Genomic DNA, 15,994 nt, shown 5'->3' with positions numbered 1-15,994 from the left:
TGCCCAAATCTTTCGCCCCCACTCACCCACCCCCTCCCCAACTCCACTGATAGCTCTTTCTTAATGTGTATGTGTACATACATTTGCTGTGACCAATCTGTCTTCTTTTTTTTGTTGCCTGTTTGTTGGTATTTTTGATATTATTAACAGATAATCTTTTTTGTGGTTTTACTTCCAATGCCATTTAAGGTTGTCTGAGGTTCTGTGCCGTCTCTGTGTAGAACGCCAAAAGGACTGAGTTAGAGGAATTCTTTTTTTTTTTTCTTTTTGAAGTTTGACAAGGACACATTACAGATTGAACATTGTTTTTGCCTCGATCTCTCTTAAAGTAGAGGGACTTCTTCCAATGTGTTTCAATGATACTAAGGTCTACATCTGTAGACAAATAACATTTCTAAGGGTTCTGTTTAACAGTTTAAACACATCACAGCATATGCAGTGCCCTTGTGGTTGTTGTGCAGGCGCGCATTTTATATATTAAACCAGTGGGGAAAAAAAAGTGCACCTCCCAATGAGTAGCAAAGAATGTGAAGAGACTGTCTTGATCGGATGCTGCTGGCAGTGGACACGCTCTGTCCAAACACAACGCCCTCTGGGCATCGATTCTTCCACTCCGTTATGCCTCCCTGTGCCTCGACTCCACACCCACTCAAAAGCATGCAGCTCCTCACACAGAGCTGGTATTAACGTTTTTTCTGGGTCTATTTATTATTTGTTCTCATCAAGATAATTTCCCCCATATAATCCTCTTGATTTGTAGTAAGAGATGCTGAGAGATTATTGTTCATGCACAGACATTTAACAAATACTATGAGTCACTTGTGGTCAGTATTTTACCTGCAGGCAAACTGGATACATGGTGTACTGAGGGAGCTCATAAAGTTGTCTATTCCTCGTCACTGTATGAAGAAGCAAAAATGCTCAGAAAATATCTAACACCACTGGTTGGAAATTTTGCAGATGTGTAATGTAAAGCCGTACACTGTTCAAAAGGATAAAATAAATAAAAAGCAAGCTTCAAAATTTGTTCCACAGCATTTGAATTGTTTAGTGTTGTGTTTATGCACACATTACAAAATGAAGGAAGTTTGCTCTCGGAACGTAAAGGGCCAGCTATCCTCCTATCACAGGGTCCGATCTGTTCTGGTACTGGGTACGCGGACTGAAGAAGTGGGTGATAAGGACCCTGCCATTCTGCTATGTGATAGTGATGCCCTCTGGTGTATATATACAGTAGTACAGTACAAAGTATTACAAATCTGATGTGTATTTCAAAAAAGACAGCTCAGGATGGGCCTTTCATTGCATTACTACTACAAAATGTCAGTCACCACAAGGAGGTGCTGGCAGTTAACTTAAGTCTACTGTAAATGAGATGCATTTGACTGTAGAAAATAGTGTTGCTTCTTTCTTTCGTTTTTGCTCTTTGTGGTATTATTCTTTCTGTTCTATATTATCTATTCACATTGTTTACTTTCTAATCACTTAATTTATTTCCTCATACTGATACAAAAAAATTGAAGTGTTACCAAAAGCTGTTTTGCAATTTGTACAAGTTTGTTTGAAAGTCTATGAATTCAATAAAATGGATGTAAACCAAAACGGATGTCTTTACTGATGCCTTTGCATGAATAAATGTTGTTGTACTCTCAAGAAATTTGAGAACTTGCAAAGTTGGGATTCCTTCTACACTTATTTTTTTAATTCTCAACATTCAACTAATGTCTTTACTGGTAGGATTCTTGAGAAGCAGAGGAACTCTTTTTTTTTTTCTCTTCTGCTTATGTGTCATTCGACCCAGTGTGACCGTTATCATAGCAAGGTTTATTGTCATTGCATGAATAAAGTGTAATAAAACAACAAAATTTATGCATGCATGCATCTAGACACACGTCTCTTAGCCCAGTTCAGAGCTCTGTGCATCGGCTCGGAGTACAACCACAAGATCAGTGGCAGGAGAAAACAAGGAACGCCCAGGTGGAGATAGGACAAGATCCAAGCAAAGGTGATCCACAGTCCCACTTTTAGAAAGAGGAGAGCGTAGTAGATGATCCTCTCTGAGCTAAATGTGGAGTTGTCCTGAGGAAAGCATTTGAACGTTTTAATTTTAACTTGTGCTTTTCTTTCTGCAATAAAACAAGGAATCATGCATGTTAAATGTATGCATAATGTGAACTAATTGCCTGTCTTGCAGAAACCTGTCCATCCTGTACGTCCACTGCATCTGGCATCATCACATCATCATTGTCTTCAGACATCAGAAAGTAGGGGGTCTGATAGGAGAGAATCCTTCTTGTCTTCTTTGTGCGCCCAGAAGACATCCGTGGCTGTGGTTTTTCCATTGTCAATGTGAGTCTGCAAAAGATGTTTGGTTTTGAACTCTTCAAACAACCATGGATCATAAACAGAACTATTAAAACAAATACGATCCATCAAATTGTTCAATCAAAGAAGCCTATTGGCATGATGTTTTATGATTGCCAAAAGTCAAAGACATATTGAGCATTAACGTTAGATTTTAACAAGAAGAAGAAAAATTATAAGACAAGCTTTAGATATACACTAACAGAATAATAAATAAATCTAGAAGGAAGAAGACACTTCTTTTGTCTTAGTTTGTGTAAACAAATATTTTGTGTCCATGTGTGTCTATATTAATTTGTAATATATGTGCAGTCTGCTTCACATACCGTTGTGCCTGATGGTGGAGATGAACATATGTTTTTAAGTTGTTGTTAGCAACCACTTAAAAAAAAACTTGAATGTATATTTTTGAAACAGATATGTTATGATACTAATATACAAACATTAATATACACATATACAAAAAAATCAATTTGTTGGTCCTTATGGTGAGGATTGTTTCGTATAATACACCTCCCCAGACGAATGGGGCGCCGTGTATCACTGTGATTCAGTTAAACTGCTCCTTTGACTGTTGTTGACGGAACAGGACGCAGCGCGTAACGTCAGCTTTATATACATCATGGACGGGTCACAGTCACAGAGCGGTCGCTGCTGTCGAAGCGTTTACACATCTGCGACGTTTTCCGGGACACGCTAAACCGAACCACAAGTGCAGGTTGTGTCCCGTCCTCTGCGTCTCATAAAACGAAATAATTCACGAAGAGTCGCCCGAGTTGATAGGACTGGTTGTGTTTAACACTAGAGATTGTATTTCAATGCAATAGGAAAACAAGCGAAGTGTTTGACTGTCGGAGGGTAACTGCAACTATTGCTACTTCTACGGCTATTGACAAGTCCAAAGTTCATCAATACAGCTAGCGTTGCATTAGCTAACGTTAGCTTGTTAATTTTGTCTTTAGGTATCGCTGAACTGTATGCTAGTAGCTATAGCCTAGTTAGCTTTGTGTAACTGGTTTGTTTCTGACTGCACTTCCGCTAGTGTGCAGTCATTTAACACAATGTAGCTAGCTCTCTCTCTCTGTCATTCTGCGCCTCCTTTATTCACTGCTTTTTCTGATGGATGTGTATCACTGTGTAATACATACAACTATTAATCAAGAAAATAATAAAAAAAAAAAAACACTTGTTAGTTTCACCCCTAGTTCAACCCTCAAAACATAGTGGGGTTTGGGCTGTTGGTGAGACAAACAAGGTAGTTTAAGGCCTTTTAATAGACCAAATGCTTAGGTCTTTCATCAAGAAAATGTTCATTTATACCATACTTATATCTCTTGTTTCTTCAAACCTGCCAGGCTGAACTAAACCTCACTGACCGCTTCGATGGCATCCTGTCCAACAACAATCCCCCACTGCTGTCTCGACAATGAACTGTGGAAAGCCTCAAATACTAACTGAAGAATGGCAAGGTTTAGGCGCAAATCTTGCATCACATTAATTGCTTTGGTGTTGCTTGTGCTCATAGTAACGGTTGTCTTGAAGTCGCTGACACCAGAAGACTCTCCGTTCAGCAGCCCTGTTGGTGCGGAGTTGTTCCCGGACAGGAAGAATGACAATCAAATCCACAAAGAAAACAACAATAAAGCAGAGCAGACCAAAATAAATGACTCTCCTCAGTCTGAGAAACTGGAAGCTTCCCTGAGGAAGTTCCCTCCTCCAAACTACTATCTCCATGCCTTCTACTACTCATGGTTTGGGAACCCCCAGTTTGATGGCAAATACATCCACTGGGACCACCCGCAGCTGCCCCACTGGGACGCTAAGGTGGCTCAGGGGTATCCACAAGGGAGACACGTCCCACCTGATGACATTGGGTCCAACTTCTACCCGTCTTTAGGGGCTTACAGTTCTAGGGATCCCTCTATTATAGAGTCTCATATGCAGCAGCTGCGCACAGCAGCCATTGGTAAGACATGGCCGGACATTGTTTCAACATTCTCACTTGTCTTTTTCTAATGAAACCATTACTGTGATATTATTGTGTAGTTCAAATCTGACCTCATTTATTCACATTAAATACAGTTTGTTCATCAACATCATTAGTTGAGTTACATTTATTCAGCTAGTGCCACTGCATTTCCTGGCCTCATGTTATGCATAACAATGATGTGGATGACAAAGGAGCCCTGGTATAAGGTCAGAGCTCTGTAATGGCAGATACCATGACTTGAGGTAACGGAATCTAAATCGTAAGGGGGAAAAGTCGGATTGGTACGTCCTTATTGAAATCGCTATTGCATTATGTTCCAGTGATACAATATATTACGATACAGTAGATGTGTGCAAAGTCATGTATAAAATAGATTTTTGTGATGGTTAAATGTGTTAACATCTACCTACAGTATAGCAAATGTTGTTAGCTGATAGACAATACAAATAATAATAATACTAATAATAATAATAAGGTTCCCACCCAGCCCTATATTAGGATATATAATGCAGGGATGATAATCAGCAAACTGGTTGGACAACTTTTCGGTGTTTTTGTTATTCATGCTGTTTCAGGTCTAATATTTAAATAAAATTGACTGATATCAGGGAAAATGATTGCGGGCATGATCATTTCTGCCCCTACTGTATATCACTACAGTGTATATAATAAGAATAACCTAATATTATGGAGCATCATATGTGTGTTTTTCAGGTTTTAACTGTTATTGTGTTTGTTCTCAGGTGTCATTGCTGTTTCCTGGTATCCTCCTAATATGAATGATGATAATGGTGGTCCAACGGATGACTTTGTGTCTTTATTGCTGGAAGTGGCACATAAATACCACATTAAGGTATGTATGACAACAGTCGTGTTCAGTAGGATTTTGTTTTGCATTTGGCAGCAGACTAATTGTACAGACCCTCTTAACCCTTGTGTGGTCCTCAGGTCAAATATGACACTTTTTCCAAGTTTTTTTTTAATATCAGAAATATGGGTTTCTTACAACCAAATTGCCCCAAAATAACATGGATGTATGTATGATGTATGGGTTCCATACAACGATCATCGCAGGTAAAATGAATCATAACTTCCATTGAATTGTGGTTGTTTTATTTAATTTTATTGCTTTTGATAATTCTTTTTTTTAATGGTTTTAAAACCGTATACTGACTAAACTTTGACATAAACCAGTCTGTGATTCACTCAACATTCTCTGACCTTAACCTTTAGTCAAAATAATTAATGTTTTGGGGGTAAAAAAGTAATTCAAATTAGATTTAAAATATATGTATAGAAGAAAAATTTAAAAAGAGGGACAAAAAAGTGACACATGTCCGAAAGGCTCCAAAAAATAGATAATTTTTGTCCCCGGAAGGAAAACAACTTCATGACCAATGGGAAGACAACACAAGGGTTGAAAACTTCTAATATTTTGAATATCTTAAGAAATTATCTGAGAAATGTATGTCTATATGAATGTTTACAGGTAGCGTTTCACATTGAACCATACAAAGAAAGAGATGAAGCCAACATGTTCACTAATGTCAAATACATCATTGAGAAGTGAGTGTTTTTCTTTAGTGTTGTCAGTCAAATGTCAGCACCATAATCATACACTCCCTCTGGAAATCATTCTTTCATGATTCATCATCAATCAATAATCACCACGTTTGCATTTTTTTTTTTTTTCTTTGACATTTTCCTTTCTTAGCTTGTTTATCTTGTGTTGTGTATGCCTTCTCTTCTCAGATACGGAGAGCACCCTGCTTTCTTTAAGTACCGGACAAACAATGGCAAGCTTCTTCCACTCTTCTATGTGTATGACTCATATCTGATGAACTCGGAGCAGTGGGCCAAACTGCTAAAACACACAGAGAGTAACAGCATTAGGGATACCCCGTATGACGCCATCTTTATTGCCCTGCTGGTCGAGGAGAAACACAAGAGGGATATCGTGACGTCCGGGTTTGATGGTATCTACACCTACTTTGCTACTAATGGGTTTTCCTATGGGTCCACTCAGCGGAACTGGGATTCTATTAAATCTTTCTGCGAAGATAACAGCCTGATATTCATCCCAAGTGTGGGCCCTGGGTATATTGACACGAGCATTCGACCCTGGAACTTCCAAAACACTCGAAACCGCATCAACGGCAAATACTATGAAACCGCACTGAGTGCTGCATTAAAAGCCAGGCCTGATTTTATCTCTATAACATCTTTTAATGAATGGCACGAGGGGACTCAGATTGAAATGGCAATTCCCAAAACGAGTCAGACTGTGTATCTGGACTACCTGCCCAATAAACCTGCAATCTACCTGGAGATAACCCGCAAATGGGCTGCGATATTTGGTGGCGAGCGACAGAAATGGCAGGATTGAGCCGACTAAGAGCCATTGCAGTGTTTATTCACGGTGGTATAAAACAATTTAAATGGAAACTAAATGAAGTTCTAGTTGCAGAATGCACAACAAAATGCAAATGATAAATTATTGAATGAGAAGAGCCAAATTAAATTTGAAGCCACAGGCAAGTGAACGTAATTATCTGAATTTTGGCTGCAGTGATGTGTGTGATTTTTATTTTTTATTTTACACTTGGGTGAATTCTTGTTAGTTTAACTGATGTCTTATTACTTATGTTTACACAGACTTGTACACCTTAGGATTCCTAACTTAATCAGCATGTTTAATCTCAGACTCAACTGTCTCCACCGCCGCTGCTAAGTCTTTTAGGCATGTTTTTTCCGTACTGTAATCTGTGCCTATATTGAACCCCAATAGAAATAAATAAAGTGCGTCCTGGAAAACATGGAAAGTACAAAACAATTGCATCACTCTGCTTCCAACTCTGCCCAAAAACAATATCCCAAAAAACATAGATCTTGATATTTGAATGGCGTGTCAAACTAAAATCTGAGATGAATCATAGTGATGGAATGGAAGGGAGATGACATTCATAGAAGGGACACAAAGTGCTGATGTCTCAGCCTCTGGTCCTTTGACTTGGACCGCTCTTTTCTTCTCCTTTCTTAAACACATCACATCTCTCAGTCCCACAACTTTATGGAAGTGCAATGATAAATCCCCATGAGTGCCCCTTTAAATGATTAATGAAAGAGTTATTAGGCATAACTTGCTATGTTGAAGGTTTAATGGTGTTTATGGTCACATTTGGAGTCTCGAGTGCCTCTTTGTTATTAGTAGAATGAGTGAATCCACCTTGTGTGATGAGGCATCAATCTGTAGTTTACATCAGCAAGTGTTGTACATTATGAAAAATTGACATACATTATTTGTTTAGCAGACGTTGGATTTAGTTAGTGGTTGTGGTGCATCACCACTGGCTCGCGGTCAAAGGTCAACCTTCGGCGTACCGCTACATCCCTAAAAAGGCAGCCATGGACCACTTAGAGCTCCTGTTATTGTGTCAGCCTACAAAGAGTCGGTACAGGCCAAGAGGGAATACCTTTTGATCCTCAGCAGCGATGATTCACCTGTTTATTCAAAGAAGAAGCGCAAGCAGATGATTGAAGCGTGATATGCACAAACGCTGTATCTCAGCATCCCCCCCCCCCCCCCCCCCCCCCCCCCCCCCCCCCCCCCCCCCCCCCCCCCCCCACACACACACACACACACACACACACACACACACGCACACTCCGCCACAGCCTGCAGCTGCATTGACGGTAAACAGAGCAAGGTAGCGCATGGACAGACAGCAGGGAATTATTCCACATCGCATCACATCACTGAGCATACATGGCGTCCTCACACAACGAGCCATGAATGCAGTGTGCAGGCTGACGGCGTAGCCGCCAATTCTTTTTTTTTTCTTTTCTTTTTTTTTGCAGCCATCATTCTTTGCGTCGGTGTGCATCAGCGAGGACGATTCAGCGCACATTGCTACAGTAGGTATTTTTTGGATCAAGACGATGGATGTGGACTCATCCGGATCTATTCCTGCAAATACGGCGGACGGGCGCGATTTTTTATTCCAAACGCATCCTCATCTTCCTTATGTCGCAAGGTGTCTTTGAAAAAGAGTATACGGACCTCTGGATGAAATGAGAAGAAAGGTCTATTTTGACTCACGTCTGTCGAGATGGTGAGTGAAATGCATAGCTGTGTGTGTTTTTTCTCTCCCTTCACCCCGCGGCTGAGCAGCGGTACCTGATTTTGACGGCAAATCCTCATCAGCTAATTAGAAAAAGCTCTCCCACTGTAAATTCACTGACCGGCACTTTCACATTTTTCCATGCACTGGGCAATTTATATGTTGTTGTTTTTTCTCCAGTGAATGTGACTCGTATTATAAATCTTACATTGCACTGCCAGCTGTGTTTGCATCGCCCATACACTATACAGTGCATTTTCGTCAGCATCATCCTCTACGCTATTATTTATACTCTGCGCGTTTTTGGTGCGCAAAAGGGTGCTATGTAAGTCAACACATATATATCCCAGTGAATACATTCTCATCAACTTAGATGCAGTGTCACGCCTAAAGACAACCATTTTAACTAGTGTGGCTCGACTATAGCATCGCGTTTTAAAATGACCTTCAGTGCTCGGTGGCTAGAAATGAATTCTCACCTGGGGTGGACTATCATCTTACAATCAGTGGTGTGGTCCACCTGACAGAATACAAAAATCAACGTGTGTGTGAATGTGTGTGTGTGTGTGGGTGTGTGTGTGTGTGTGTGAGAGGGGGGAGGGGGGGGGTCATTTTTGCAGGACATGAGCCCTCTCCTTTTGCCCTTTAGCCTACCTGTTAGCCTATTAAAGCCACGTCAGGGGTTTCATGTTGTGACTGATGCTACCAACATCTGTGGTTGCGTTTTTCTGCCTCTCTCCAGTTATTTCGAACGGAGCCTCGCTGCAGACTACTCACCCATGCGGTGCTCTTTCCGTGTCCCAAATACATCACAATGCGTTTGACAAAAAACAGTGATGTGGTTTAAAATCTGAATGTAATCTTGAGCTGCCCATGCCTCATTCAGGTCTCATTGGTTGGTGCAGAGTTGGAAAGAAAAGAGGGAAATAACGAGTGTGTGAGAGCCATATTACTCTCAATCTGAACTCAGCACCATCACCATGGAGACACTAACTTTATCACACACTGCATATTTAATAGACATGATTTCGATCTCTGCACTACTGTACACTTCAGCCTTTCTGAATCTGTACTGTGTTTAATATATTTGATGCCACTACACCATATGAAGGTTTGCATGGGCTGCATCCTCTGCAAAGCAGGGAGCTTATCACTGCTGCTCACAGACATACAGCTGTGTAAGAGGATTTGAATACATGAAAATGTATTGATACCGCAAGCCTTTAAAAGGACTACACTCATCTGGCTCTGGTTCATGTGCCCTTTGGGCACAGATCTCTAAGTCACAGATGGGAGAGATGAAGGGCCCACTGTCATACATACAGCTAATATTCCCCATATGTCACATTGGACACAAGATGTGAGAAAAATCAGTTTTGGAGCTTGTCTTATTGGTTTAAATCTGCTTCAGTGACGTGTGGTTGAGGACTACTTCTGTTTGTGTAGCCTCTTTATGCAACATGCAGGTGTGTTGAGCCCCAGAAAGCTGGAGATTTTGGGGGCCTTTGCTCTCTCCTCAGCCTTAAGATGGCAGAATTCTATTACAATACATAGTACGTCCCAAAAACTAATAACAGCTGGAAGCTTACATCCATGCTTAACAAACAAATTTGAAATAAAATCCATATTAGCTGGCTATTTTGCAATAACCTTAGTGTTTTCATTTAATTTCCAAGCTCATTGAAAAGCCTATCTCTGCATGTTGATTGAATTTTAACCTCACATGCATGTTTTTTCTGTGGTGGTGATCAGTCTTTCTAGCTCTAACTGATTCTCTCTGATTCTCTCTCCCTGCTCACGTAAAGGAGGCGTCATTAAGAAGACCTGTACATTCAAGATCAAAACCTCATTAGATCATTAAGGATCATTGTTAATCTGCGTAAAAGCAAAGTGGACATCTCTTAGCTGTGACCTGCAAAACCAAATTGTGTCTATGAGCACCGAATCACAAAGAAGATTGATCCCACCGTCGACCCAATGTAGGACCTGCTCTTTCCGATGCCCACAACCTCTACTTTTGCTTGGATTTCAACATTCAGTCAAATCCACCAGGTTTGTATTTTAATGAGCCTGAGGACTTAAACACATTTCTCATTAAGAGTATTGATCCAAACTAGTGGGTGCCTTGCGCGTGGCAGAGTGCACATTCATAGATTATAGCTAGAAAAGGAACACTGTGTTCATGTGCAGATGCTCACAAGCCAACTGTATTGAGGCACAAATGATGTTCAGAAGCAATGATCCAGTATAAAATACACAAATGTAAATGTGCAATACCTTTGCATTTTGAGGTAATTAGTCTGGATGTTGTATAGTGTTGATTTATTCTGTCTGTCTCTTCTTTGGTTTGCCCTTTCCAGGACAGAGTATGCCATCTGCACCTATTCACAGAATCCTACGACCCCTTCTGCTCGGCACATTCATACTGGGATGTTTTGTGACTCTGTTTTTGATGTATTTTAAACCATCTACCAGCTGGTTATCAGGTCCTGTAGAGTCAACAGTATCCACAGACCGGGTCAAAAACCTCTTCTCCATCAAGAACGATAAAAACGTGACCACCGTGCTGATATGGCTCTGGCCCTTCGGACAAACCTACGACCTGGGCGTGTGCAGCTCCCTCTTCAACATCGAGGGCTGTTTCATCACAGCGGACAGAAACCTCTACAACAAGTCGGACGGGGTCGTCATCCATCACCGAGACATCTGCACTGACCTGTCCAACCTGCCGCCGCTCCAGCGACCATCTTTCCAGAAGTGGATATGGATGAACCTGGAGTCGCCGTCGCACTCCTCCCAGCTGCCTGGGATCGAGAACTTGTTCAATCTGACTCTCAATTACCGTCAGGATGCTGACGTTGAAGTGCCTTATGGGTCGATCGTAGCAGCGGAGGGTGAGGAGGACTTTGTCCCACCCAGCAAAAACAAGCTGATCTGCTGGATTGTGAGCAACTGGAACCAGGACCACGTGCGGGTCAAATATTACAATGAGCTGTACAAGCACATTGAGGTTCACGCGTATGGACAAGCCTTTGGGGAGTACATCTCCGACCAAGACTATTTCCCCACCATTGCCAGCTGCAAGTTCTACCTGGCTTTTGAGAACTCCATCCACAAGGACTACATTACTGAAAAACTGTACAACCCGCTCTCTGTAGGGACAGTGCCAGTGGTTCTGGGCCCGGCCAGGCAGAACTATGAGAACTTTATCCAGGGAGATGCCTTCATCCACGTGGACGACTTCACCTCGCCCAAGGAGCTGGCCGATTACCTTCTGCTCTTGGACAAGAACGAGGAAATGTACCTCAGGTACTTTGAGTGGAGGAGGCACTTTAAAGTGAAGAAGGCCTATTTTTGGGCAGAGCATACATGTCTGGCATGTGATTACCTGCGTAGGCACAAGGAGTACAAGGCATTCAATAACCTTGACAAGTGGTACTGGGGCGGATAGTGCTTTGAGGGCTATGCAGTGCTTGTTTTGTTGTTGAAGGCAGTGCTTTAAGATTTCTGTCCTTCGGTTAACATGAAGGTTCGTTACAGTTCTGTCCAGAGCTCCCGAATGATGTTTTTTCTATTGGTTCAGTGGCCCACTGAGACACCCGTCTTGTTTATTTTATTTGCAAGTCAATTTTGCCAAGCCTTACTTTGCTTTTTGTGTTATTCATTCATCAACTATTTTTTAACGAATTACAAATGCACTACATGTTTTATGGTTAATTTAACCCATGTTTTGCTTAACATGACATTTGCTGCTATTTTTTATGTTTTTAAGTCCATATTATTTGTATGATTGCTTGAATGTATGGATGTTCTTTTATTACAGATTAACAGTCATGGTGCAAGGTTGTTGTTCATTTCTTTAAGCATCGTCTTTTCATGAAGCGGACGCTGGAATAGTGTTGGCTGCAGGAAGAAATTAACATAGAAAGTGCAAATATTTCTGTAATATTTATTCAAGTGAGGCATTATATGATAAAACAATCTCATCTGTGCTAGTGATACGGTCACCTATGCAGTGTTTACTGAACTCAAATGTGAAAGTAGTTCAATTGTGTCATGTACATATTGTGTATTTTTGGAATTATGTAGCTGTCATATTTTCTCCATATTTTTGTAAGTTTGCATTTGCACTGCTAATCCAACTGTTACCTATCTTTACATAATGTACAGTAAAACAGACGGATATAGTGTTATGTGGTCGTAGATGGCATACGGTAATCATTACCCCGGTAGTCTCCAACAGCAGATGTGTCTCTGCTCTGGGAGAGGGAGGTTACTATTTTAATCTTGTTGTGAATTGTTCATTGTCACATGTAATGTGTCAGCACAGTTGGATTGTGTATGGATGATAATAGTACAGTACAGTACAGGGACATTGTACTGCAATATGAAACTCCTAGACACTTCCTTATGCATTCTGATTTGTAATCTTTAATTGAAGAGGGAGAGTGACATAAAACAGCACAAAATGAACATTACTGAATTTTCATGTCAGTCGTCTGACAATGTGACATTAACTATTGACACTGATGTTTTCAACTATTTCAGGAGATGTTACCTTTACTGTATGGGTGAAGTGGTTGTTGATTAGATAATATCAGATCAAGTGAGATCTACCCACATGTTTGGGACCTGTTAAAAAAAAAAGTGAAAGCTGTGAAATTTGCAAGATTATCCACATACCTGTCTTTAAATAATCACACTGCAGTGTTGTGTGGGCAGCATGCGAAAGATGTTGACATTTTTTACAGTCTTTTTTTTAATTTATTTTTTACAGTTGTGTGGCTTGCCAGCCAACCTACACCACTTGAGAGCACAGTACAAAAAAGCATCTGCATCTGTAGATATCACATCACTTTTAAATGTAGTCAGAACAGCTAATCCATTGAACAATGCATCTTAACAGCACTCAGCAGCTATTGACGTGACGTTTTTACAGAAAGAACTGTGCAAAACCAAGTCAACATTTTATGCAAGATGAGCCATCGTCTTCTAGCTCAGAGTACTCAAACAGGTGATTATCATTTTGATATTTCTTCACAGTCAAAGGGATCATTGATGTAAATTAGGAGGAATTCAATTATTTTTCTTATGGAATATGGTTCCAAATGCCATAGTGAAACCTGTATATAAACCTTGAAGTGAACTGAATCATCATCTGGATCAAACCAGCCCACTAACACAGATCATTCCTGTATGTGCACCAGACCGATGGAGCTCCAACAGTGTTTGCATTTATGGGGAAAAGAACAATGTGTTGTAAATATTTTTATTGTTTAGATCTCTTTATAACATGCAAGTGTTGTCAGGCAGTGAATGAGATTTCTCTGCACCTTTGTAGGTAATGTTGGTGCTTCAAGAAGCTGTGAATTAATGCGGAAAGAGAGACACACTGAAAAAGGATGACCAGCATCTGAGACAATGGTTTTATGTTGTGAAATGGACGTTTCATCAAGTGGGGGAATTGTACACAGAACTTTGATTAGGCGGTAATCTTGTTGGCATGACCTAATTGAAAACGTTGTGCCAAAATGCAGCAGAGATATAGCACTTTTATTCATGTGGAGTTGTGTGACTCACTGTGCTGGTGGCTGTCTTCTGATGGAGCTATTGTGAGTACAAAAACTGTCACACTGCCACTCATGGTTTCATATTGTACAGTCATATCTCATGTCTGAAAAGAAAGATTTTTTTTGTCCACTGTGGATGGTAACTTCAAGAAACAAAATGTTTTTTTTCTTTGTGTCGTCTGTCCCTCATCCTCTCTTCCTTTCTCTCTTTTTTTGCACAAAAACAAACACGAGGAGCTGTGGCTTCTCTGTCCCCCTATTCGAAGTCTGTGAGTGTGTCACAGCACCAGAGATTGAATCAGGATGTCTTTGGAGACTGTCCGATCTGGCACTGATTTTGCCGGAGTCCTTAGTGTGATGACATTTTTGTGTGTGGTTGAACATGACAATTTCTCCAGAAATGCTCATTTTCTGCCAGTTCACTGAAAAAAAAAGTCAGTGAGTCAATCAGTACAAGTTTTTGCCAAATTATTGTATTTTGCCAAATGTTGTGTTTTAACTGTAGATGTCTGATAGTGTCAAAGAAAATAAAGATATGGACAAATGAGTAAACCTGAGTGGAGAATACTGAACAGTTTTTTTGTAAAGAGAAAGCTGATGAAGCAGTTGATGGTGAATGTATAAAATTGCTGAAATCATTTTCCGACAAAAAAAACTCTTAAAGGAATAGTTTGACATTTTGGGAAATAGATGTATATGCTGCTGATTGATCGCACTCTCAAACTTGAAAATGGTGTCAATCTTCTCTTCTAATTTAAGCCAGTGACTCAGGCCATTTCCCAAATTTTCAAACCATTCCCTTAAAGTTGAGTACTTCCACCATTTTACACAGATCTTCTTGTGTGTAAAAGTTTGAGTTCAAGTTAGACAAAGTCTTAAAGTCTTAATTTATTTTACATGATGCCACCTAACAAAGTGTTCTTGCATCTATATCAAATATAATTTCCGTAGACGTTGTCCTCACGGTTCTCCAGTGCCATGTAATGCAGCGGAGGTATAAATAGCTATCCAAAAGCCTTTATACGTGATTGATGAGAGTGAGTAGAGTGTGTTGTGTTGGTTACGCCTCGATCCTCTGGCTGTTGTTAGTTACCCCATATCCTCGTTAGCTCTTTGGTATTTGCAGTCCTTCCCTCCACCACACAGAGATGACACGTATTTGTCAACTGCTCTCTGCTTAATGCTGCGGGTCAAAGTGTGTGATACATGTATTTGTGATGGTGGGATCAGTGGCGTAAATAATCTATCGATGTCACTAGGGAATTAATGTGAAAGTTCAGGTGGCGGGGTGGGGGGGGGGGGGGGGGGGGGGGGGGGGGGGGGGGGGGGGGGGGGGGGGGGGCTTTGTCCCTCTATTTTTCAGAACTCAAGACAGTGTCATGGAGTAGAACATTGCAACGTTAAAGGTGTGTTTTGTAGAGACGAAGCCACAGGAAATGAATGCAGTTCCCATCAGCTCGACAAAGGTATTTAGCACATTCAGTGCAGTATTTTGGTTTTCCAGCCTCAGACTTTACCGTTTTGGTTCACATTTAACACTCATAGCATCGTTTAACTGCAAACAGACAAGGTAAGCGTCTATCTAAAACGGCTAAATAGCCAGATAATTCCTTTGGGAGTGACTGGAGACTAACACAGAGCCAGAAGAGAGTTAAATGAATGATGTTGCTCCATATCTAGTGGATGTTTGCTAACGCTTTCTCCGCAGTCTTAAAAGATGACAATGAACTGCTGTGCTCAGTTAGTTTTTGCTGCACACAAGTGACCAAAAGTTATTCCAGGTTGGAGATATAACAAAATCTCAAAGTCACATTCACAAACAAACATTTTACCATTTAATTATTTATTATGTTTTGAACCGTAGCGCATCAGAAAATGAGGACCAGACCAGATTCCTCACTGCTGTGCTTTTTGGATCCTTCTAATAATCGGGAACATTTACTGTACGA

At 40.7% G+C, this 15,994-nt stretch overlaps 2 protein-coding genes and 1 long non-coding RNA gene across 4 annotated transcripts; 2 read left to right on the top strand and 1 right to left on the bottom strand.

Annotated features, from left to right (window-relative positions):
• Positions 1–1,799: 1,799 nt before the first annotated feature.
• LOC117935608 lies at positions 1,800–5,044 on the bottom strand. The gene is made up of 5 exons (XR_004654790.1): positions 5,034–5,044; positions 2,878–3,232; positions 2,691–2,745; positions 2,199–2,355; positions 1,800–2,079 (listed from the first exon to the last, which is right to left on the bottom strand). It is a non-coding gene; the product is annotated as an uncharacterized LOC117935608 (long non-coding RNA).
• Positions 3,045–7,170, top strand: manea (mannosidase, endo-alpha). 2 transcript variants are annotated; one of them, XM_034857895.1, is made up of 5 exons: positions 3,045–3,278; positions 3,717–4,330; positions 5,098–5,207; positions 5,844–5,920; positions 6,107–7,168. In XM_034857895.1, exons 2-5 carry the CDS (start codon positions 3,826–3,828, stop codon positions 6,738–6,740), a joined length of 1,326 nt encoding a protein of 441 aa, XP_034713786.1. In that variant the 5' UTR covers positions 3,045–3,278; positions 3,717–3,825; the 3' UTR covers positions 6,741–7,168. The 2 variants fall into 2 exon arrangements, with proteins under 2 accessions (XP_034713786.1, XP_034713787.1); XM_034857896.1 differs by lacking the exon at positions 3,045–3,278 and adding an exon at positions 3,600–3,619 and having other exon boundaries at positions 3,720–4,330; positions 6,107–7,170.
• An 839-nt stretch (positions 7,171–8,009) lies between these two features.
• fut9a (fucosyltransferase 9a) lies at positions 8,010–14,602 on the top strand. Its single transcript, XM_034857897.1, has 3 exons — positions 8,010–8,466; positions 10,281–10,527; positions 10,836–14,602. The coding sequence occupies exon 3, from the start codon at positions 10,844–10,846 to the stop codon at positions 11,924–11,926; it is 1,083 nt and encodes a 360-aa protein (XP_034713788.1). The 5' UTR covers positions 8,010–8,466; positions 10,281–10,527; positions 10,836–10,843; the 3' UTR covers positions 11,927–14,602.
• Positions 14,603–15,994: the final 1,392 nt, after the last annotated feature.

Source organism: Etheostoma cragini, chromosome 20 (genome assembly GCF_013103735.1).
Source record: "Etheostoma cragini isolate CJK2018 chromosome 20, CSU_Ecrag_1.0, whole genome shotgun sequence".
Classification (NCBI taxonomy): Eukaryota; Metazoa; Chordata; class Actinopteri; order Perciformes; family Percidae; genus Etheostoma; species Etheostoma cragini.
Note: the sequence above shows the minus strand (reverse complement) of the source record. Positions and strands in the feature narration are given on the sequence as shown.

Excerpts from the sequence above, each read along its gene's own strand:
- manea (XM_034857896.1), top strand. The coding sequence starts at position 3,826 with ATGGCAAGGTTTAGGCGCAAATCTTGCATCACATTAATTGCTTTGGTG. Across the intron at positions 4,331-5,097 it reads GCTGCGCACAGCAGCCATTG|GTGTCATTGCTGTTTCCTGG; the intron begins GTAAGACATGGC and ends GTTTGTTCTCAG. Across the intron at positions 5,921-6,106 it reads GTCAAATACATCATTGAGAA|ATACGGAGAGCACCCTGCTT; the intron begins GTGAGTGTTTTT and ends TTCTCTTCTCAG.
- fut9a (XM_034857897.1), top strand. The coding sequence starts at position 10,844 with ATGCCATCTGCACCTATTCACAGAATCCTACGACCCCTTCTGCTCGGC.